We start from the raw sequence: 23,309 nt of genomic DNA on the forward strand, positions 1-23,309 counted from the left end.
TCCAAGTATGTATATAATTCTTTATCATTTTCCATTTATCATTAGCCTTACACACAGAACATTTACTGTACAAAGGACATTTTGTTCAGAAGTGTAACATCTGAGGGGAAAAAAGGGGAGCTGTTGAGAGACTTTATCATAAAAATGTATTTACTGATACTCCTATATGCAGTCTCTCAAAAATCAAGTTTAATGAAATTACTGAAAGCAACTTCAACTTAAAATATTTTTCTAGATCTGATGGAATCAGTGGAATAAGCACATATGCAGTACGTACTGGGGTGCAAATCTAAGTGAGGGTAAATTGTATCTGCTTCCTAAGAAGCTGGCTCAGGCCACAGCTCTGTGCAGTTGGTCAGAAGAGAGCAGCACATACTTTGTTCCAAGTTTAAAGGCAAGTTTGAGTCAAAATAGGGTGGGAGAAAGGAGGGGATTGCTGCAGTTCTGAGAATTCTTCAGGTATCAGCAGAAGGTAGCATGTCTCACCTGCCTTAAAAATAAAGGGTCTCATTAAAAAAATGCCAAGCCTCTTCCTGTGACAGTTAGCCTGACAGGTCTTTATTGCAGTCGATCAGTGCTATTTCAAGGATAGCAAGTGAAACAAACAGCACGGTGAAGGAGGGGCTATCAAGCCAGCAGCCTGTTAAGTGAAAATATACAGCACAAAGAAAAGGTTTCCACCTTGTAATGACTCCAAGGGAATAACATTTCCTCCCAAACAGGACTGAACATCAAGCCCCAGAACGTGGTGAAGAGGAAACGCTGCCGCAGTCGATATAGTCCTTGGGCATAGCTCTTCACTGACCTGAAAAGGGACTTTAAGAGAATATAAGTGGTTTCAGTTACACCCTCAGGTCTCTCTATACTGGTCAAACTACTTTAACCACATATGAAGAAAGCCAGAAAGCACATAAGACAAATAACAGCCTCCTTAAGCTAATTGGGCATGAATTTGTATAGCCAATTGCACCAGTAACCAAGGCAGTAAAATTTAAAACCGTGCTTTAGGCTTTATGACACACAAGGGGAGGCATTATGCAGCCACAGTCCTACAGAGCAAATAAAACCACCGCGAGCCAAGAGCAGAGACCATGGCACTGGAAGAATGGCAGCTCACACAGGTGAGGATGAAAAAGTCCATCTTTATTAAAAAGATTAAAAGTTCAGCTGAAACCGCCTTACAAATGCTGAACAGTATGTGGTACAGAGAACTGCATCAAATGAAATTCTGCTCGTTGATGAAAACATTTCCACTACTCTGATGTCTGCCATTAATGTACGGTGATCACTGCTACTGAACTTTGTACCCGATGATATGAAAGGACAGGACTGTGATTCATAAAAGGATTCTTCCACACAAAAAGGGTATGAGCTTTCATGTACTTAAACTACAACCACTGCAGACAAAGACCCTCCTCGTTCCAGGAGAATTCACTAATATATGTGCGAAACCAGAATAATATAACATAATTTAACACAGCATAGTTAACAGTAACATTCAGACGTTCTATTGGATAAGAAGAAAGGCCAGAAGGTGCTTTAGGACACATTTACAGGTGGGCCCCAGATCTGCTCATCTACCAGTGTAGATGCATCACATCCCAACACAGCTCATCAAGAGAGACCTGTAAAAAATTTAAAAGGTTTATATTCAGGGAAGGTAGCATGGGACAGGGAGGAGAAAGATTTGGAAAGAGAGCCAGCATCCTGATCACAAAAGAAACCAGTAAAGGAGCCTCTCTTACTACTCAATGTCTGTGTGGAGATTATTTTGGTCTACTTACATCAGTTAAGTCACCTGTTAGGTTAGTTCATACCCAAACCTCTTCCTAATACTAGCATATAATACTTTTGGAAAGCACAGAGATAAAGCACTTTTTGCTTTCAAAGCTATGACAGTGATGTCGGCTCAGCATCCCTTGTGAGGTAGGCAAAAATTAGTTGTTTTCTGGTACACAAAGTGAAATGACTTCCTCAAAGGCATGGTGAAGAAAGTGTGATGTATTATCAGTATCCCCAAGAACCTGGAACGACACCTTCACAGACAGGGAATTGTAGGCAACCAGCACATGCTAGGAAGCAAAAGCATTTTAGACTGATTTTAGTCTCCTTCTTACTACTAAATTGCTCTGAAACTCCCCTCCCTGAAAAGTGTTCTATAAACACACACATGCTAGTGAGCTCTTCCTTCATCTCTGTAACAAGCAGCACTGGTCCTCCAGCAGCACAGACACCCTGCACAGCCTAGACACAACTACAATTGCACATATTACTCCAACAACAATCATTTTCTAGATCTTTCTCTCCACCAGTTCAATCACAGTTATCGGACATATGACCCATGTCTTAGTTAATTTAATGAATTTAGCTCAAATACTTTACTTGCATAGGAAAAACACAACTTTTCTGTTAAACTGATAGCTATATAAAAACAAACTATCATAAAATAAAGCACACAACTGCTACAAAGGGTAACAACAAAGCCGTGCTGAGATTAATTTAATAAACCCATCTATCTATGAGTTTAAGATTAACAGATTCACAGGCTCAGTCCACATCTCTAGAAATGCTTTTACTGTGCAAAATGTGAAGTGGGTCTCAGAGCCAGGCTCTTCTTTATTATGTAGGTACACAAGAACAAAAAAACAAGAGTAGATGTAGTGTTGTGTATGTCTGTATTCAAAGAAGTTTCCAAAAGCTTCTGGATATCTGCTTACATCTACCTGAGCTGAAGTTTTGCTTTTTCTGATGTTTCTAATCTGAACAAGCGTTTTGCTGTAGGAAGCAGCAGACAGTTGCTGAAGCCCATCTTTTCTCATCTTGGGCCTAGTCAGATTAGAAAGATCACTTGCCCAATTTTATTAAAAAACAAACCTGTAGCTTGTAAAAACTTGTGGGCAAGGAATGCTCCTCATCGTCTACAGCTCAGCTATAAAGGAGGAGATCAACAGCTGGATAGCACAGAGCCATAAAAAGTCATTTAACCATCAATACTATGTAACTTGGTGTCATTAACTCAGCTTCACCACTAGCAGCACACTGCCCTACCACAATACTCAGTACTCTCAGATGTGTAACTTACCTAGGACAGATGAAGGATGCTAAGTTTATTGCTCATGTTTAACAGCCCTTGATAGGGTGGTTAGCACGCTCCTACTTGGTTCAAAGGCAAAGCTGTGCTCCAGGCACTAACAGCGCTAGTGCAACACCAGTATCAGCTCCTGTGAAGCTCTTCACAACTCCTATAAACACACGTCTCACCAAAACCCTACATGCAGGAAATAAAGACTTCTCCTTCAACACAGGAGAGAATTCAGTTGCCACTAAGTAACACAGAATGGAACAAATTTATTTTTGCACTGAAAGTCACTGGATTTTTCCCAGTTGTGTTTGGCATGGTTTGTTTTTTTGTACTGCTCCATATTTATTGAAACAATCAGTTCTCCAAATGGCCAAATAAGTATCAATGGGTGACAGCTGCAGAAGAAAATAAAACACTGAGGTGCAGGTGGAGGAAAGGAGGTGGGGAACCTCACTTCAGATCTTAATATTTAAATGTGATTCAGTCATGCAAAAACTGGACTCCCTTAGAAAAAGTCTGCTACCAAAGATGAGTTCTTCCTGTTCCCAGTTCTAATTTGTATGCAGAGCCAATGAAGTTTCACAAACCCTGTATCTTTCTCCTTTGCTACCACATGGGCTTCTTCTAGGTCTTGCGTTAGGACATTTGATTATAATACTACAGGCCTCTGACTAAGGAGAGAATGGCCATCAAAAAGATACATTTTTTAATCTGTTCTCCCACTCCATTAATCCCTGTCCAATCAGAATTTTGGCACCCTGTCCATCAGCTCCCCTTGAACAGAAGGTTGTCCTTTCAGTTAATTCTAAGCAAATACAGAAATGGAAACTGCCTGTTTTTCTGCACACTGAGGGCTATTCAGTTGCATGGTTTGCATTTACAGGTTTAGCTTTTATGGCAGAATATAAATTTACTGGTTTTGGCTTAAAGCTTGTGCAGTGGACTAGTTGTGCTCCATTTTAGCACCAACACACCACAGAAATACGTAATTTTGAATTTTCTAGGCTGTAAGAACCAAGCAGAGACAGTGAATGAATCAGTATCTAGTACTTTTCAAGGGGCTTGGAAAGAAAAACCTCAAAATTTGGCTAGGAAATGAAAAACAGCAAAAATTAAAACATACAACTGATGAAGATGAATTACGCTCACATAGGAGTGAAGTAATAGCACCTACATCGTTATGATGCTAAACAAACATTTGGCAGTGTTTTCTGTTTACCACGCAGGAGCCACTGGACTCCTTGACCATGGTACGGAGTGATAACAGCAATCGCCACGCTTGCGAAAGGAAAGGACAGTTTACATGAGACTCAATCTTACTTCATTAACAGGAAAAAAAAAAACAACACTCAACGTCCAGTGGCAGAAGGGTGGCCTTCTTTAAACTCTTTTTTGTCCTCAGGTCACATTGCTACTCCCGAAGCAGAGCCGTGCAGTTCCCCCCTTCCAAGGAACTGACAGGGGGCTTCTCTAAAGTCTTTTGTACAAGCTAACCAAGACCAGAAGTGATGGAAGTCACATACAATCAACAGCTCAAAACAGTCTCTGTTCTTCCCACCGTCCGTAACAGGTCAGCTACCTGCATCATCCCCTGTTAATTGGCATTAATACTGCATTGTGAGGCCTGACTCCACAGCTCTGTTACAGTTTGGGCAGGGCACCAGGCGGTGCTAGTGTGATACCAAAAACATAGAAAAGCCCCAAAAGGAGATTGAGCTTGGCTGTCCGCTGAGGAATTTTGTTGAAGCTTTGACTCCGAAATTGCCTCTCCAGTGAGAATGCCATCGGGATGGTGAGTAGCGGCAAGGCCATGCTGATGGTGTAGCGTGTGGCCAACACACAGAAAATCAGGTAGGGTAAGAAGAGCAGCATGGTGTAGAGAATATAGGAGAACGTAGGGCCGATGAGGATAGCCAAGGTGACAATACCCGCCTGCCGGTCAGATTCCATATCTCGGGTGTTGTTGCTGTGCAGGATGGCCTCAGTGCTGAGCGCTAGTGGGACAGCGTAGAGCAGTGGCGAGACAGACAGATAACCAACCTGCACAGCATGGGCAAACATGACGGCCAGGGGCCCAAAGGTGATCAGGATCACCACGTCTCCAAGTGCAACATATTTAAATCCAATTCCTGTGGCAAAACACAAGCATAAAATGAAGCATCAAACAACTCAAGTGGCAGAAGAGAATGGATTACAACAGATCAGCCCTTCCCACAGATATACTGCAAATCAACCAGCACATATGTATCTATGGCTGAGAAGCATCTTTCCTTTTTTTTTTTTAAGCCAAAAAGAATAAAGGAAATGTAACTTGTTAATTTCTCCATACTCTCATGTTTGTACCTACCCAACCCAGGAAAACACTAAGAACAGGGTCTTCTTACTCAAAAGAAACACATGCTGTTCTACATTCTCAATGAAATTCCATCTAAAGAATATCAACATTCCAAATCAAAACATTCCACCAGTGGAAAAGAACATCTGCAGTGAGCTATACAGCTCAGGAATGTGAAAAATGCATCACAAGAAGTTCAGTGACAGTTCCGAAGGACACCTAAAGCCACACGTAAATAATAATGCCTCGTTGCTACAGTCCAACTGAAGAACTTGGTGCATCCGTTCCCACAGCAGTCAATGACAAAGAACAGCAGTTAATGGACCAGTGATCTAAGAAATACCATCAAATACTTTTTATGGCAGTTAACTAGACCATTTGGGTCTTCCAGAAGCCCTCTGACAGGTCAGCTCATTCTGTCTCATTCTGTCCTGGTTTCAGTTAGGACAGAGTTAGTTTTCCTCCTAGTAGCTGGTAGAATGCTATGTTTTGGCTTAGGATGAGAAGAGTGCTGATAACACCCTGATGTTTTAATAGTTGCAGAGCAGTGCTTACACCAAGCCAAGGACATTTCAGCTTCTCATTCTGTCCTGCCAATGGGCAGGCTGGGGGTGCAGCAAGAGCTGGGGGGGGGGACAGACCCAGAGCAGCTGACCCAAACTAGCCAAAGGGGGTATTCCATACCATCTGACGTTGTGCTAAACAATATATCGGGGTGGCTAGCTGGGGTTGGGGGAGCTGGGCTGCTCAGGGTTAGGCTGGGCATCGGTCAGCAGGTGGTGAGCAATTGCATTGTGCATCACTTACTTTGTACATATTATTAGTAGTAGTACTATTATCATCATTATTGTTATTATTATTTTCCCGTTTTAATAAACTGTCTTTACCTCACCTCACAGGCTTCACTTTTCCATTCCTCTCCCCCATCCCAGAGAGGGAGGGTGAGCAAACGGCTGTGTGGTGTTTAGCTGCCAGCCGGGATAAACCACAACACATTCACATTCAGGCTCAACGCAAACAGGATTCAGCACTTACCTCCAGTGTAAAGAAAGGAACTGGAAAGTCCCCCGAAGTAAATCAGGGCCAGGTGCTCCAGCTTCAGCGTTGAGACAGCATAGAGCCCCGCAGCACAGATACAGCCCACGGTGTAAAGAAAGACCCCGAACCGGACTACATCCTGCGGCTCCAAAATCTGGTCCACCAAAGTCCTGTCATCGCTCTTCTTGTGATCGATGCCTTTGGAGAAGTCGTAGTAGGTGTTCACCAAGTTGCCAGCTCCGTGCACAGCCAGGACGGTCACGGCACTTCCCAGGAGCAGCCGCGGATCCAGCGCTCCCTCAGCCCGGTACGCCAGCGCGCTACCGAGGGCCACAGGCGTGAGGGAAGCACTGAAGCTCCAGGGCCTCAGCGCCAGCACGTAGGCCTTGCACTTCTGCCTCCAGGTACCGGGAGGGCCGCGCTCAGCCCCTGCCAGCACGGCGTTGACCTCGTTCCTCTCACCGCCCCGGGGGCTCTCGGCGCTGATGCTGACCTCCGGCTGCACCGGCCCCATGCTCTCCTCGACGCCTCGCCTCACAGCTGCGGCACCTGTAAGGAGGAGAAGGGCTGTGAGGGGAGGAGAACCGGAGGGGAAAGGGGGCGGCCCTGTGGGGCTCTGAGGGGGTCGGGAGGCGCCTGAGGGGGCCCTGACCCGCTCGCGCCCCAACGGCCACCGCTGCCCCGTCACCGCCACAGCCCCGCGCGGGGGGTTCCGCCTCAGGCTCCCGTCCCCGCGCTGAGCCCGTGAAACGCCCCCAAGGCTCCGCTAGCGAGCAGCCCGTCCCCGCCGCGCCTCACGTGCCGTTACGGTAGGCGAAGGCCTCTCCGCCGGGCGCCGCCCCGGCTGCCCTTGGGCCCGTCATGGGCGCCCGGACGCATTTGAGCGGCGCACAGCGGGCGCGGCCCCGCAGCGCGCCTCAGGCTCTGCGCGTGCGCACAAAGCGCAGGGGCGGCAGCGGAGGGCACCCGCCAGCCGGCGCGAGGGGAGGGCGGGCCTCCGCCTCACCAGCCCCTCGCGGCCGGCATTTCTATTGGCCGGACGCGCCGCCAGTTACAGCCAGACGGCCTCGCGATTGGCCGGGCGCTGACGGGCTCTCCTTGCGGTTCCTCGGGCGGAGCGGCGGGGCTAAGGGGCGGGCGTCCCTTCCCTTTTCTCCGCTTCTATTGGACAGAAGCGGTGCCTGTCAAACCTTTCCCGCGAGCCCATTGGCCGGCAGCGACCCGGCGGGCCGACGGCTGCGGGGGAGGGGAGGACGCAGGAGCCCGGAGCGGCGGCGGCGGCGGCGGCCGGGGCGGAGGCGGTGAGTGCGGCTGCGGAGCCTCCCCTCAGGCGCTTCCCCTTCCCCGTCCCCTCAGCGCCCGCCGCGCCGGCTCCCCGCGCCCTGTCAGCGCCCAGCGGCCCCCCAGCCTCCCCCTCAGCCTCCCCGTTCCCGCTGCCGGCCCCCTCCGGCTCGGCCCTCAGTGAGGGACGGAGCCCCCCGGGGGGGGCGGCGGCCGCTCGCTGCCTCCCCTCAGGAGCCTCTCCGGGCTCCCAGCCCCGAGGCCGCCTCGCCCTGAGGGGTTTTATGGCCGCCCCGGGGGGATCTGGGGAAGGGGGTGAGGTTTTGGGGCCCTGCTGTCAAGCTGGCGTTTGTGTAACCTGCAAACCGAGGGCTCAAAGCTTTAAAATGTTTTTTTTTTTTTGCCTGAAAAAGCACTCGTGAGGAAGTTCGGGTGAGCGGTGCGACAGCAAGCATCCCGGCGCAGTGACTGGTGTTGCTATAAGTAGGCTGCCCCTCTCTAAATATCTCCTGGGGAATGCAGCGCTTGTCAGGCCGTGGCTGGGGCCTCCCGGTGCGGGTAGAGCAGCGGGGTTGTTGTGGAGGAGCTTGGGTGGAGATGGTGGTGCAGGAGTCAGGTAGGGTAACGGCATCCTCATGGGAGTGGTTGTGCCTACTTACTGTGCAAAACTTAATTTTACCCTGGTTTGTGTTCAGCTGTTGCGTGACCCTTGGCTTGGAGTTAGAGCGCTGTGGGTCGGGCACCAGACCCACTGCAGCATCTTGTGGTGTTTGAGGAACTAAGGAGCAAAGGGTTTGGGAGTGGGTGTCACAGCCTTATGCAATGATAAGGTCTTATCACAGGGCTGTAGTGCCTCAGGAAGCTACCCGTGAACAGCATCCTTCATGCAATGGGTTATGTATTTTGGAGTTAAGAAGTCCAGAGATTTCGGTAACTAAAAGCAGTAACACAAAATGTGTCTCTGAAGAATTTACAGGACTTGATGCCCCGAGCCCCAGCGTAACACCATCATGTCGGGCACCGTATCCATTCTCCAACAATTTGCCAATGGCTTGAAGAGTCGCAGTGAAGAGACGAGGGCAAAAGCTGCCAAGGACCTGCAGCATTATGTCACCATGGAGCTCCGCGAAGTGAGTGCTGCAAATAATTTCTCATCATCTGTCAGATGAGTATAGGGCACTGGCTGGGTGCTTTGGGAATGGACATGTTGGAATACGGAAACTGGCCTTAAAAAGGAGGTGGGGAGTAGCGCAGATCTCTCCTGTGCCCCAGCATTTAGAAGAGGTGAGCAAGTTGGTGACACGGACTGGGTGGTCAAGCACCAGAATAAATAAACTCAGTGGCTCTAGGGCACAAAGAAGAGAAACTCATTTGTGTTTGTGATGTATACAAGGAAATTAAATCAGCCATTTAAGTAACCTAGGAAGCATTGTCTTTATGGAGGTTTTGGGGCTGGCAAGGAGGGACAGAATGCTTTGAGCTGATGCGGATTTTTTCTTCTACAGATGAGCCAGGAGGAGTCTACCAGGTTTTATGATCAGCTGAATCATCACATATTTGAGCTGGTCTCTAGCTCTGATGCAAATGAAAGGAAAGGCGGCATTTTGGCTATTGGTAAGTAAAAGTACTTTATGCCTTTGGTGAGTTTTCTCTTCATGTGCCTCCTCTCTTGGGACAGATTTTCCAAAGCAATGAACTTTCGTAAGCAGGGTGTTACGTCTGACTGCTCAGTAAGCTGGGTGCGTGCTTGTTGCTGGGCTCTGAAATCTGTCTGTAAGTGTCAGCATGGGAGCTGCTGAGTGCTGAGAGTGGATGAAAACCTGGTGCTTAATGGGCACCGAGCTCTTCTGGGAGTCAAGCATCAAATGCGAGTGCTGATCACGTGAAAATTCTGTTCTCGAGCTCAACTGAGAACAGTTTGTGCTCTTAATTTTATATGCATCACAGTGGGCTGACTTTCTGAACTCTTTTATGCATGAGTAGATGGATTCTTGTTGTTTACATTTACCTGCTTCAACACCAGCAGCTCCCATCCCTGGGAGGGGCTCACATGGCTTTGCTTTGACTCTGATCAGCTGCTCTGTCAATTGCTCTGGTTGTGCTTTTGCTGTGACATGGCAGAGCTGCCTGTGTTTTGACTCTTATGGAAATTAGCTTGGATAAATACCTGTTTTCTGAGCAAGTAGCTTGTTTTGTGACAGTTACTTTAACAACCAAATAGGAGTTGCCTATGGGTTAGGTTCACAGACATAATCATCCAATCCCAACGTGTTTGAAGACAGCGGAAGCCCCTTAGGTAGAGAAATCTTTGTTGACATCTGCTTTTAAGCTGACAGTATCACTTTAAAATTGTTTCTGTGAATTTAGTGCTGTTGAAAGGTGCCGGCTTGACAACCCTGGACACTGATGGCCTCTTTATCTACAGAGCAGGTACAACCCAGGCACTGGCAGTGCAAGCTTCTGCTGCACTGCCCCCTGCCAGCGGGCCTCCACCCTGGCCTGGAGAGACCACCTCCAGGGTTGATGGAGGAGAGCAATTTCCTCGGTCCATTCAGTCTTTGACTTCTCTACTGAGGTGGACCAGCCGTGGTAGTTGCATGTGGATGGATGCCTTTCATTTGGGAATGGGTCTGTGATCCCAGGGTGGACTTTTTTTTTTCTTAAACTAAAAATGGGGAAAATCTATGAAGCTACTTGAAGCGTTTTCCTGTCCACTTAACAAGTTCAGTCTCAAAAGAACGGTGACCTTCTCTTATTACTTGATTTATTTTTTTTTTCCTGTGGATTTGCAGTTTAGGAAGAGTTAATGGGAATCTTTAAGGAATGGATAGAGAATACTAACTCAGGGATTACCTACTGTCTGCTCCACTGATTCTTGTGGACAACCTACAGCACTTGTCCCTTTCTCTACAGCAAGCCTTATCGGTGTTGAAGGAGGTAACGCCACCCGTATTGGCAGGTTTGCAAACTACCTGAGGAACCTTTTACCATCCAATGACCCTGTTGTAATGGAGATGGCCTCCAAGGCTATCGGGCGGCTCGCGATGGCTGGTGACACCTTCACAGCCGAGTACGTGGAGTTTGAGGTGAAGCGAGCTCTGGAGTGGCTGGGGGCTGACAGGAATGAAGGTCGAAGACATGCAGCTGTAAGTCATCCTTTTTGTTATCATCACCTGTTGTGGAACGGGATGGTTAAGCTTGCTTAACAGTGGTAGGAAGTGAGCTTGAAAAGCTGGGGAAAAGCTCTGATTGGGAAACAGAGTGGCTGCCAGTCCAGGTTGAAGGATCTGTGACATTCTCGTAGCAGATACAGTGCTTCTTCATCGCTGCTACCTTAGAAATGGCCATTGACTACATGAGACACCATTGCCCTATGAACTGTAAAAGTACAGAGCTGGATACAGCTCAGGCTCACAGACATTAACAGTTGAAATATATGGTGCTACGTTCTAGAAAATGGGTTTTGTCCATGGATGTTCATCCTCACAGATTGTTACTGTTTCTCTCCCCACCTCCAGGTTCTTGTCCTGCGTGAGCTGGCAATCAGCGTGCCTACCTTCTTCTTCCAGCAAGTGCAGCCGTTCTTTGACAATATTTTTGTGGCTGTGTGGGATCCCAAACAGGCCATTCGAGAGGGAGCTGTTTCTGCCTTAAGAGCCTGCCTTATTCTCACCACTCAACGGGAACCAAAAGAGATGCAGAAGCCTCAGTGGTACAGAGTAAGAAAATAACTTTATTGTGAAACAGCTTCTTCAGAATGCAATGCAAATGATCAAGTGCCAGTTTCTATGAAAGTTAAGCTAAGAACCTGCTTCACTTGTGTCAAAACATCTGCTTTATCAGCAGAAAACTGTCTCCCCTGGAAAAGGTTGGAAACATAATGGATTACAAAATGAGTAGTTCCCTTAGCCCACTCTAAAAGCAAGCAAGAAAATTAATTTTATCAAGATCCCATTGCTTTATCTGCAGCTCATCTTATGCTCTCGAGTCTGACCTAGTTTTACAGGCACACAGTCTTCCATGTATTGTCATCTTCTCTTACTAGCAGATAAGTTTTTTCAACGCTAGTAAAACTGACTGTATTAGGCAAAGATTCTCCTGCCCGATCTTCAGCTTTGCTGCCATTGCCACATGGATTCAAGCTTCATAATATCAATTAAGGTTTGAAAAGTGCAGGCAGATGTTGTGAACTTTGATTCATCATGGTCAAGTAAGCAACACAGATATTGATGAAATTTGTACCATGGCTTGGCTGGCTGTTTGATTAATGCTGTTAAACATACTCTGTTGCAGAGTCCACAATTTCCGTGTGATTCTTAATTTTGTGGTATTATATTCTCCTCTTGTTCAGGTCAGGTTTGTGGCTATTGGAAAATTACAGTATGTCAGTAACTCTTGACTGGCAATATTACTCCATTTTCACAGGCTTTGCCTCTGTTATGGTCATTGAGCTTTTTCTTTTTTTTTTTTCTTTCCCCAAGCATACATACGAAGAGGCTGAGAAGGGTTTTGATGAGACTTTGGCCAAGGAGAAAGGAATGAACCGTGATGACCGAATCCATGGTGCCTTATTGATCCTCAATGAGCTAGTGAGAATCAGCAGTATGGAGGGAGAGGTGAGCAAATGAACAAGAGAAAGGTTACGGCTTTTGGCTGCCAATTTATTGATTAACAATCGGTAGCAGCTCAGCAATCTGTGGAAATAATCCACTCTGTTTGAAATTGGGTTGTTGGGCTGAAAAGTTATCTGAACATGGACTAAGAGTATTGATTATTTTAAATTGAGGGGTGTTGGGGAAATAACAGCAGCATGTTTTGGCTGCATAGGTGTCAAGCTCTGATGGAAAGTGTTATTAATTGAATTAATTAAAATGTAAAAGAATTATACAGAATGCAGTTTCTCTTGTTTCATATCAGATACCGAAATATTTTTGCTGGATTTTGCTTAGTTGCTGTTTTCCAGCCATTTGGATATCAGTACTAAAGGATGCTGCTCAGGAAACGTAGGTAGCACTAGATTGGGCATCTTTTAGCCGGCTACCAAACATGCTTTTCTACTTTGTCTAGCGCCTTAGAGAGGAGATGGAGGAGATCACTCAGCAGCAGCTTGTGCATGACAAGTACTGCAAAGACCTGATGGGCTTTAGTACCAAACCTCGCCACATCACTCCCTTCACTAGCTTCCAGTCTCTTCAGCCCTCTCAGTCAAACGCTTTGGCTGGTCTGCTGGGGTACAGTGCCCACCAAGGAATCATGGGCTTCGCAACCTCACCTGTGCCAGCAAAGTCTACCTTGGTAGAAAGTCGATGCTGCAGGGATCTAATGGAAGAGAAGTTTGATCAGGTAAGTGTTCATTCTTGTCTACCAAAATTCACAACACTGGTTCTTGTCATATAATTGCCTGCCTAATAAGGATACAGAGATCAATGCTGCCTAATACTGAACTGAGGTATCAAACCTGATATTCTGGTTGTGTCACTGTCTGTTAGAGCAATGGTTTAATTTCTTTGGAAACAGTCTTGATTATCTGTCTTCCTGATAGGTTCTGAAGCCAAATGTCAGTGGAATGCCTTCGGGCACCCAGGTAATAAATGGTCATGCATTACTACCAACAGCCATCCTTCAGAGCTCAATCTGTGTCCTTTCAGGTGTGCCAGTGGGTTCTCAAGTGCAGAACCAGCAAAAATTCTTTGATCCAGATGACAGTTCTCAATCTGCTACCACGGTTGGCAGCTTTCCGTCCTTCGGCATTCACAGGTGAGGAGACAGATGGCTGGATGTTAGTGTTGCTGAAATTGGACTGGAAGTTAGCCAGCTCTCTTTTGTCCAGATGAGTTTGTGCAGGCGATGCAGCAGTAGAAACATTGTGCTTGGAAGATGAGCAGATAAATTCCTCCATGCAAGTGGTGGAAGGACAGGTGTTTTTTTGTTTGTTTTTTAAGGCCAAAACGTTCCTCTGATTTAGTGAATGGATTGAAAGTTATTTTCTGAATTCTGTAATCAGTACCCTAAGAAGTAGAACCTCATTTTTGTCTTTTCTCAGTTCAAACTTATGGTTGCATTCTGCTCTCTTGATTGCAATCCGTATAGCCCTAATATTATCAGCAGAGTTGTTTTCCTCTTTCTGTTACATCTGCCAGGAAATCTCAAGGTAAAATGGGAAATAGCTGCTGCTTTACTGCAGTTCAGTTGATTTATCAAGCAAGTTTAGAAGAACATCTGAGTTGGAGGCATGTCATTAAACTGATCCAAGTAGGTTGGAGAAAGTTTCTGTTGTCTTTGTTATAATGATTGATTGGAAATTTAGAATAACAAGATGCTTGCTTCTTGTTCCTGTATAGAATCTGTAGGAGGTGTCATGGATCACCTGCTGCAATGTTCTCTTGTAACTCTTTCATTTTGGTGAAATTTATTTAAAATTAAAAAAAAAAAAAGCCTTCTGGGCTTTAGAAATGCTATCATATAGCAGTGTTTGCCACTGCTGGTGTCAGCAAATTTTATATTGCAGTGGCTCCCCCCTGGTTTTATACTTGTAAAGGCTTAATTGCAAATTTGATCCAACTACATAAACCTAAAGGACCTCCAATATCTGTTTTGTTCTCTCTTGGTGGCAGCTGACCAGTATCTTCCTGACACTATGAACCATGTTCTCAGCTGTGTTAAGAAGGAGAAGGAGCGTACAGCAGCCTTCCAGGCCTTGGGTTTACTTTCTGTAGCTGTGCGATCTGAGTTTCAAGCTTACCTGCCAAAAGTCCTTGAAATCATAAAGGCAGCTCTTCCACCAAAGGACTTTGCCCACAAGTAAGTATTTGAAGGTTAGGTTTGAGAAGAAACTGAAACACCAGTTTTGTATAATTTTTATCATGTGGAGTGAGATTGCCATGTTAAAATCAAAGGTATTTCTGTTAAGATGGACAACACAAGTAGGATGAGAAAGTGTTTAAAAAATAGCAACTTCTCTTAACTTCTATGTGGTCCCTTTTCAGGAGGCAGAAGTCTGTTCAGGTTGATGCTACAGTCTTCACCTGTATTAGTATGCTGGCACGAGCCATGGGACCAAGTATCCAGCAGGACATTAAAGAGCTTCTGGAACCTATGCTGGCTGTGGGCCTGAGGTAAATACAAGGCACAAGTGCATGTCTTTCTGTCAGCCACTGGATGGCATTGTTGGCTATGCAGAAGGAGATCTTAAAAGTGTTCAGATTGAGAATGAAGATTATTGCTTTTAAGTAATCTGAATTGCTCTTTCAGAAGAATAATATGTTTTAAGCATCATATGTCCTTTGAATTTCTTAAAAGCATTGGTGTCTGCGTAAAGTAGTCTTAAAAAAAAAAACAAAAAAAAACTAATGAATTCAAAAGCAATCTCTTGCTTCCTACGTTCAAACACATTTGGCAAGAACCTGCAAAAATTTAGAAAGCCTCTGAAGGCCTGCAGATCCCTGCTGTATCATATTGACGGGGAAGGAGAATGCTGAATATTTGCACCTACCTTCTTTCACCTTCAGAGTTCAGCCTGATAGTTCCTATTAGAAATCTCCTAGGTCGTGAATATGTCGATATGGGAGGGTATGGAGAAATCTAAGTAACTCTGTGCTACGTGGATGTTTAATGTTACCACCTGAAATTGAATTTAGTTGGTTTTGTGTCTAAAAAGCACAAGTACAAGGAATCACTTAAATTTGTAGTAACATATGCTGCAGTCCAAGTGGTTTGCTCACCAAGTTCATACAAGAACTCAGTTCATATGCCTGAGTTCATACAAGGACCCCTATGCTCTGCTGGTAGGTGTTGCTGCAATGTGCGAATGCCCACAAGTATCTTTTGATAGAGAAGGCATAAAGAAAAAGGTGAAATATGCACCTCTTACTGTTTCTGTTCTAATGACTTTGTCTGCATCTTACCTTCAGCCCTGCTCTAACAGCCGTGCTGTATGACTTGAGTCGTCAGATCCCCCAGCTAAAGAAGGATATCCAGGATGGGCTGCTGAAAATGCTCTCCCTTGTTCTAATGCACAAGCCGCTGCGACATCCAGGCATGCCAAAGGGCCTGGCTCACCAGCTGGCCTCCCCCAGCCTCACCAATATCCCAGAAGCCAGTGACGTGGGTAGTATCACCCTTGCCCTGCGTACACTGGGCAGCTTTGAGTTTGAAGGTAAGAAAGCAGAGGAGCACGGGGTATGGGAAATAAACATTACTGCACTGGAGCACAAATAGCAGGATAACTCTTCAAAATCCTATTCCCAATAAGGCCAGTATTCAAGGGGTAAACCTGTATTAAATTCCCATCTTCTTTCTAGGTCATTCGCTGACTCAGTTTGTGCGGCACTGTGCAGACCACTTCCTGAACAGCGAGCACAAGGAGATCCGGATGGAAGCAGCCCGCACTTGCTCTCGCTTGCTCACGCCTTCCATCCACTTGATCAGTGGCCATGCCCATGTGGTCAGTCAGACAGCAGTGCAGGTTGTGGCTGATGTTCTCAGCAAACTGCTTGTGGTTGGAATAACAGACCCAGGTTAGTCTGGGGTTCAGTGAAATGGATTCTCCTACTGTAAGTTCATTTTGCACATGAGCAGGTGAAGATATAATGGTGGTGGTATAGCTTGACCATATTTGACATTAACTTAAGAAACTAGCGTGTTTCTCATGGGTAAAACACTGAGGTAGTGTCTTATGCTGGAGAAGCTCTCGTCATATTTCTGAAGCTGTGAAGAGTGTTTGAGGCCAGTTGTGAATAAGCGCAATAATAAGAACAGTTTATGGCATTTAAAGAAAAACAAATATGTTCTTGCAGACCCTGATATACGCTTCTGTGTGTTGGCTTCTCTGGATGAGCGATTTGATGCTCACCTTGCCCAGGCGGAAAATTTGCAAGCTCTTTTTGTGGCCCTGAATGATCAAGTATTTGAAATCCGAGAGCTGGCCATCTGTACTGTGGGTCGCCTGAGCAGCATGAACCCTGCTTTTGTCATGCCTTTCCTGCGCAAGATGTTAATCCAGGTAATGGAGAGGGATGGCTGCAGTGAGAATGGAGTATTTGGTAATTGAGATTAAAATGGTGTTAAAGAACTGGGCTACCCAACCGTAGTGAATGCAGGGGGAGTGGGTGGATATATTCATCACCCAGCTTAGTAGGTTTCAGCAAGTCTTTCTTCTTGATAGATGTACTGAAGCTCTAGGGATGTATTAAAGAGGAGAGGATAGTAGTCAATGTTTCACCCACATTCGTCTTTCCAGAGTGCTTTCAGTCTGTATTGAGGAAGAATGTTCTGTGCTGCTTTTAGGTGAATGGATGGTATTGTTTCATCCAGGTAGATCAGTACTGAAGCCATACATTCCATTTAATGTCAATTAACTTTAGCTTCATTTAGACATAACTGACTGGACAGAGTGTAAATGTAGAACACCATTTACAAGTGCTGAGATTGCTTTTTCCTTCTGTTGTCATTGGACAGGAGAAAAGGAAATCCAAAGAGTTTTTACCTACCTTTTATCTTCCCTTTCTTATGCTTCTGTTGTCTTTTTTTTTTTTTTTTTTACAGATTCTAACAGAGTTGGAACACAGTGGTGTTGGTAGGATTAAAGAGCAGAGTGCCAGGATGCTGGGTCACCTGGTTTCTAACGCTCCACGCCTCATTCGTCCGTATATGGAGCCTATCCTTAAGGTACAGTCAGGCTCTATCCTTCTCTGTCTCCCTCTCTCACAAACATTTTCTCATGGCTTTGGAGTGAGAAGATATAGCAAGTGAATGCATGACCCACAGCCTTTGTCAGAAGCTGCTGTTCTGCTTCATCGTAGCAACAGAAAATCAGATTGGTTTGGATGTTGCCTACAGTAATGCATGTATAGCCTAACATGTAGACAGTGTAGCCTAACTTGATTCTGGATTTGCATAACGTATGTAAAACCAAGTTTTCATTTACTGTTGAAGTAATTGCCATGATGCAAGGTCAGCCCCTGAGGGATTTTGGGCATAAACAAAAGGAAAGAACATTTTTTGTACTGTATGTACAGCAAGAAGTCTTCTCAACATATTATAATCTGTTCCTCTGTCACCTACCAGGCACTGATAGTGAAACTGAAAGATCCTGATCCAGATCCAAATCCAGGGGTGATTAACAATGTCCTAGCTACCATTGGGGAACTTGCACAGGTAGGGATACTGCAGGTACCTCTTGACCATGCTTGCCAGTTGTCAAGCTTCTGGCAGTGCTAGACGAATAATTTTTTTTGTCATTTTCAATAGGTCAGCGGGCTGGAGATGAGGAAGTGGGTAGATGAACTCTTCATTATAATTATGGATATGCTACAGGACTCCTCCTTGCTGGCTAAAAGACAGGTAAGTTTTTGACAATTTGATAAGGGACTGCAGTGCTTCTTCTGAGAAGTGCTGCAAAATTAACTTTTTGAAGGAAAAGAAGAAAAAAAAGGCGAAGCGGTATTTTTGGAACACTCAAACTCGCTCTTGGTGCCTATTTGAATTGTAACTGAGTAAGGGCAATTAAATCAATCACCTGGTCTAATAAATTGTTGATTATCACTTTCCTTACTATGACTTATTAAAAACACTTGCTATAGAGGCTTTCAAACTACAGACTGGATTGCAGCATGACATACTAGTTTTGAGTAGTGAATTTATTCCTCTCTGCATTTGATCATTCCAGGTGGCTCTTTGGACACTGGGACAGCTTGTGGCTAGCACTGGTTATGTGGTGGAACCATACAGGAAGTACCCAACTTTACTAGAGGTGCTTCTGAACTTCCTGAAGACCGAGCAGAACCAGGGCACCCGTAGAGAGGTATGAACACAAAGCTGTCTCACGACTGTTTCTAGCAGCTCTTTCAAGAGAGCTTTCAAATAAATCCCTCTGAATATCTATATTTAAAGAAAAAAAGGTGAAAGATAATTGTTGTGGCTGATAAAAGTACAATAAGCAAAACTAAAAGGGTAAAAACGTGTGTCAGTGAAATGGCCTCCAGCAGTTGAATGGAAAGGACAGGTGCTTTCTCCAGGCAATCCTTTTATATCCAGGTCTCTTCTCTTTAATCCTCAGCACCTTTCCAAATACCTGGATTCATGTGTTGACTTTTGCATTAGTGATGCATTTCTGATTAATTTTATTTCCATTTCTCTTTTGTCAGGCTATTCGTGTGTTAGGGCTGCTGGGTGCTTTGGACCCTTACAAACACAAAGTGAACATTGGCATGATTGATCAGTCACGTGATGCTTCAGCTGTCAGCCTCTCAGAGTCCAAATCCAGCCAAGATTCTTGTAAGCATCTGGAGAAGCATCTATTTTCACTTCTCTTTCAAATGAATACCTTTGTGATCTACAAACAGGTCTTTATTTTTAATTTATGTATTACCTGTTTGTCTTTTTCTTCTGAGCAGATTAGCATGCATATTTCACTTAGTACTTGGATGCTCCTGAAATGGTATTGGAGAGAATTTAATACGTAGCTTGTGACACTGACTTCTTTCTCCTAGCGGACTACAGTACCAGTGAGATGCTGGTGAACATGGGAAACCTCCCTCTGGATGAATTCTATCCAGCTGTCTCCATGGTGGCACTGATGAGAATTTTCCGAGATCAGTCCTTGTCCCAGCACCACACTATGGTAGTTCAGGCCATCACCTTTATTTTCAAATCCCTTGGGCTGAAGTGTGTGCAGTTCCTGCCCCAGGTCATGCCAACGTTCCTTAATGTAATAAGGGTTTGTGATGGTGCCATCCGAGAGGTGAGTGTACTGGGGATCATTCCTTCCCTCCTGTTCCCCTTCCCTAAAACAAGAATACATTTAAAAGCAAACGCAACTGGCTTTGGGCATTGCTGTGCTATGTGTTGCTGTCAAGCATGCTGCAGAAGTGAGGTACAGCTCTGCTTTTTCTTTCCTACAAGCATTTGGTAGAATATCCAGTGGAAACAATTTTTCTGCTGCTTATTAAAATAGTTGCTTCTGAGCATAATCCTCAGATGAACAAAACCTGATCCTGTTTTTTTCATTAAGCTAGTCTTTTTCAGGAAAACAGCTAGTGCAGCTCCCAAAGCTTTCAGCAATCTCTGCATTAATGTACTGTTGCAAATAGTTATTATATAGCAGAGGTAGATTCTTTAAGTTTCTGATGCAACCATGTACTTTGACTCATCTGTGAGGAAGAAAATTGAATTTGCTACAGTCTGCTAACATTCAGAGCAGTGTGGGTGTTGATTCCACAGCAGCATTTTCTCTTCCTTCCCACTTAAGTTACAGTTTTAGAAGGAAATGAGAATTGTGTGAAGATGAGAATGGGCCTAATCTGCATCTAACCAGAGATGGCTGCTGTTTGCTGAGCCTTTTTCTCAGGCTGCTGAAAACAATCTCTGGGGTGGAAAGGGCAGTTTGTACTGGTTATTGCTACTGTGTTGTGTACATGGGATGGGTGTTCCCTTGCAGAATCCCAACCCTGCTATAGAACCACTGTTTTCTCCCAGACTGAACTACTACTCAAATTGGAAGAAAAACCTCTCGTGCCTGGGGTTGAAACTCCTAGACCTGACTAATCTGATTTGCTTGAAAGCTATGCAGTTGTGCACACTCTGTTTAAAAATTTTCAGGTAAAAGAAGATGGTGAAAGTGTACTGGGGAGAAGAGCTGAGGTGGGTACACGTGACACTAAAGCCTAAAGGAGGCAGGTCCTTGTCCTGTATTTAAGCACCCTCTCTCAACACCAACAAAAGGCACAGTACAGGAGCTCAGAGTTCATTTTTGGTAAATATAGGTGTACTGCTCTCACTAAAGAAGCTGATCTTATTTCTTACTCAGTTTTCACAAAACCCTGTAATCTTTCTCTGAGCTCCACTTTCACTGTATCTTGTCACTGTAGTCTTCAAATACTGCATGAATGAATGAAATTTAATATTATAATAATTTACATATTCCTATTTTCCTAGGAAAAAGACTATATACATGTATTTTATGGACAAGGAGATTTTACCCACATTATTTCATATAAATTTCCAAAATAAATTCATTGCCATGAGTGAATGAAAGACTGTGTTAGGGGAAAAGGAATTGCAAAGCTGTCATAGTATATATGGATACAATTGTCTCAGTCAAAATTCTCTAATGGTATCAACCATCCTTCAGAAAAAATTGTGATATATCTGGCAATATGTCAAGGACCAAACTCTCTTTCCCAGTAACTTTTCACCAATACATCTTGGTGGGGATGAGGAAGAGTGCAGAAGGAGTATCTTAAAATGTGTTCCAATTTTGCTTTCAGGCAGGGGGAAAAGGCTATGGGCTAAATTTTTGGAAGCATTCTTCAAAGATGAATTACAAAGCTCTGTAGTAGCAGAAGTCTTGGAGTTTGTGCTTGCAAGTCTATTCTGACACATTCTAAATTTGCTTACCTAAATGTTTGTGTGCTTGACTGTATAAGGCTTTGAGCCCATCATTTTTAATACAAGTTTAAAATAAATAATAATAAAATTACCCCTGAGATGAAGCTGCTAAGAATTTAGCCCCAGATTTTGAGCATATAGAAGCTTTGCATGCTGTTTGTTCGTTAACTGAGCTTGCAATTTGCTTGTGAAACACAGTTCACCCAGAGTTTCTCTGATGTTTAAATAACTACATTGATTGTTGCCCATTTTTTCCTTCCAGTTCCTGTTCCAGCAACTAGGGATGTTAGTGTCCTTTGTGAGAAGTCATATTCGGCCCTATATGGATGAAATTGTCACCCTCATGAGAGTGAGTACAATTTTTAAGCCAATGTTTCACTATCAGAAAAGGTGGATAGAGCTTCTGTCATTGTCAAATGCATCAATTCCTTCATAAGTTAAGCACAAATTCCGTTTATTTGAAGCAATAATTGCATTTTGAAATAACATCTATTTGGAAAAATAATGTATATTATTTTGAGTAACGGCAATAAGAGCAGCTCCTGGGATTTGCAAGTGCCTGAATTCTTTAGAGTTCTTGTGGTTTTTGTATTTAGTACTTTATAATACATAGTTTTAACAAGAGGTGTTTGGAGTTCATAAATAGATGGCATTTCATTTCATTTTCATGTACTGTTTGCAAACACTTAGAGGTCAGGAAAAATCTATTGCCTAGAGGTTGTTTTTAACAGCTCTAAACATACTGGAGAGGCACCAAATGTTTTTAAAACAAACCAGAACCACCCACTTATATAACTGTAAGAGAAGTATAGTTCCTCCCTGCAAGACTGAATTTAACTAGATACTGTCTTCTACAAGCTGCTTTTCTTGCAACTGGTACAGCTCAGCTGAAAGAGAACCACTTTGTTTGTTTGTTTATTTCTTTTTCTTCTGTAGGACTTCTGGGTCATGAACAACTCCATACAGAGCACAATTATCCTACTTATCGAGCAAATTGTGGTGGCTCTAGGAGGCGAGTTCAAACTCTATCTGCCTCAGCTCATTCCTCACATGTTACGGGTCTTCATGCATGACAATAGTCAGAGTCGTATTGTCTCTGTCAAGGTGAGTGGGAAGCTGCAGCTAGCTGGGTTGATTTGGGGTATTGCTAAGGCAGGTGCAGGCTATGTGCCTTATTCCAGAAAGGCTTCTACTGCTGGTGTGTTGCAAGCAGGATGCAGTTCAGCTTAGGGTGAAATGACACAGACGATAATGTGTTTAAAGTGCAGGGTCAAAACAACTTTTCACTGGATACTGATTTACTTAAAATGCATCTTTCCTGACTCTGGGTCACATTGGGTCATTTTTCCCTCCAGCTACTGAATGCAATCCAGCTCTTTGGAGCTAACCTGGATGACTACCTTCATTTGTTACTACCTCCCATTGTAAAGCTATTTGATGCCCCAGACGTCCCAGTAGTGGCTCGCAAGTAAGTGTTAGTAGCTCTGCAGACTTTTTTTTTTTTTACCTGTGATATTCAGGTTCCTCAGTAGTTGTCCTGGCCATGTGTAAATGAATTACTGCCTAGTTTCTTCCACAGGTTTTCTCTGTGTTAACTCATTATGGAAGGTTATTCTCAGTTGGGCATCACAGCACTGTTATTACTTTACTTGGGTATAGACAGTATTTTTCTGTTTCTCACCTGCCAGAATTTTAGTCTCTGCAACTTGCAAGCTGTCCTGCAAGTGATAGCTGCATTCATGATTTTGGTGACATGTTTTTGCTATTACTGTTGATGGCTAGGAAGTCTGAGAATGAATCACTAATATTTTAACATTGTTTCTCTTGTACTGTGAGAGATTAGAAGTCTTCCCTTCTTTCTGCTCTGACCTTAGAGCTGCTCTAGAAACAGTGGACCGCTTGACAGAGTCCCTGGATTTTACTGATTATGCTTCACGGATTATTCATCCCATTGTGCGAACACTAGATCAGAGCCCAGAGCTACGAACAACTGCAATGGACACACTCTCCTCTTTGGTATTTCAGTTGGGAAAGAAGGTAATGTTCTTCTAAGGCTTGCAAGCTTATAGAGGCAGTAATTGTCTCAAAGACCAAGAACTTAAAGTTGATTGTTTGTAGTACACTCATTCTGGATTTTTAAAGAAAACACGCTTTCCTACTCTTAGTTGGTTCTGGAATCAGGAGTTA

At 44.3% G+C, this 23,309-nt stretch overlaps 2 protein-coding genes across 8 annotated transcripts in view; one reads left to right on the forward strand and one right to left on the reverse strand.

Annotated features, from left to right (window-relative positions):
* Positions 1-1,122: 1,122 nt before the first annotated feature.
* On the reverse strand, positions 1,123-7,417 carry UBIAD1 (UbiA prenyltransferase domain containing 1). 3 transcript variants are annotated; one of them, XM_068658792.1, is made up of 3 exons: positions 7,258-7,417; positions 6,453-7,004; positions 1,123-5,211 (listed from the first exon to the last, which is right to left on the reverse strand). In XM_068658792.1, the coding sequence occupies exons 1-3, from the start codon at positions 7,316-7,318 to the stop codon at positions 4,724-4,726; spliced, it is 1,101 nt and encodes a 366-aa protein (XP_068514893.1). In that variant the 5' UTR covers positions 7,319-7,417; the 3' UTR covers positions 1,123-4,723. The 3 variants fall into 3 exon arrangements, with proteins under 3 accessions (XP_068514893.1, XP_068514895.1, XP_068514894.1); XM_068658794.1 differs by having other exon boundaries at positions 7,254-7,381; XM_068658793.1 differs by lacking the exon at positions 7,258-7,417 and adding an exon at positions 7,108-7,247.
* Positions 7,418-7,606: 189 nt separating this feature from the next.
* Positions 7,607-23,309, forward strand: part of MTOR (mechanistic target of rapamycin kinase) — a 65,294-nt gene continuing 49,591 nt past the window's right edge. The window contains exons 1-25 of one of the 5 annotated variants that reach the window (XM_068658785.1): positions 7,607-7,756; positions 8,704-8,866; positions 9,242-9,350; positions 10,104-10,166; positions 10,650-10,882; positions 11,255-11,455; positions 12,218-12,352; positions 12,804-13,079; positions 13,385-13,493; positions 14,351-14,537; positions 14,723-14,851; positions 15,647-15,891; positions 16,037-16,252; positions 16,532-16,737; positions 17,280-17,402; positions 17,802-17,891; positions 17,985-18,077; positions 18,403-18,537; positions 18,881-19,010; positions 19,226-19,476; positions 20,334-20,375; positions 21,385-21,471; positions 22,059-22,226; positions 22,478-22,590; positions 22,997-23,159. In XM_068658785.1, coding sequence (XP_068514886.1) covers positions 8,747-8,866; positions 9,242-9,350; positions 10,104-10,166; positions 10,650-10,882; positions 11,255-11,455; positions 12,218-12,352; positions 12,804-13,079; positions 13,385-13,493; positions 14,351-14,537; positions 14,723-14,851; positions 15,647-15,891; positions 16,037-16,252; positions 16,532-16,737; positions 17,280-17,402; positions 17,802-17,891; positions 17,985-18,077; positions 18,403-18,537; positions 18,881-19,010; positions 19,226-19,476; positions 20,334-20,375; positions 21,385-21,471; positions 22,059-22,226; positions 22,478-22,590; positions 22,997-23,159 — 3,624 coding nt within the window. In that variant the 5' untranslated portion in view covers positions 7,607-7,756; positions 8,704-8,746. Of the gene's footprint in view, positions 7,757-7,887; positions 8,220-8,703; positions 8,867-9,241; positions 9,351-10,103; positions 10,167-10,649; positions 10,883-11,254; positions 11,456-12,217; positions 12,353-12,803; positions 13,080-13,384; positions 13,494-14,350; positions 14,538-14,722; positions 14,852-15,646; positions 15,892-16,036; positions 16,253-16,531; positions 16,738-17,279; positions 17,403-17,801; positions 17,892-17,984; positions 18,078-18,402; positions 18,538-18,880; positions 19,011-19,225; positions 19,477-20,333; positions 20,376-21,384; positions 21,472-22,058; positions 22,227-22,477; positions 22,591-22,996; positions 23,160-23,309 lie in introns of those variants that run through there. The other 4 variants (XM_068658786.1, XM_068658787.1, XM_068658788.1 and 1 more) reach the window with 4 other exon arrangements.

Source organism: Anas acuta, chromosome 22 (genome assembly GCF_963932015.1).
Source record: "Anas acuta chromosome 22, bAnaAcu1.1, whole genome shotgun sequence".
NCBI classification, from domain to species: domain Eukaryota; kingdom Metazoa; phylum Chordata; class Aves; order Anseriformes; family Anatidae; genus Anas; species Anas acuta.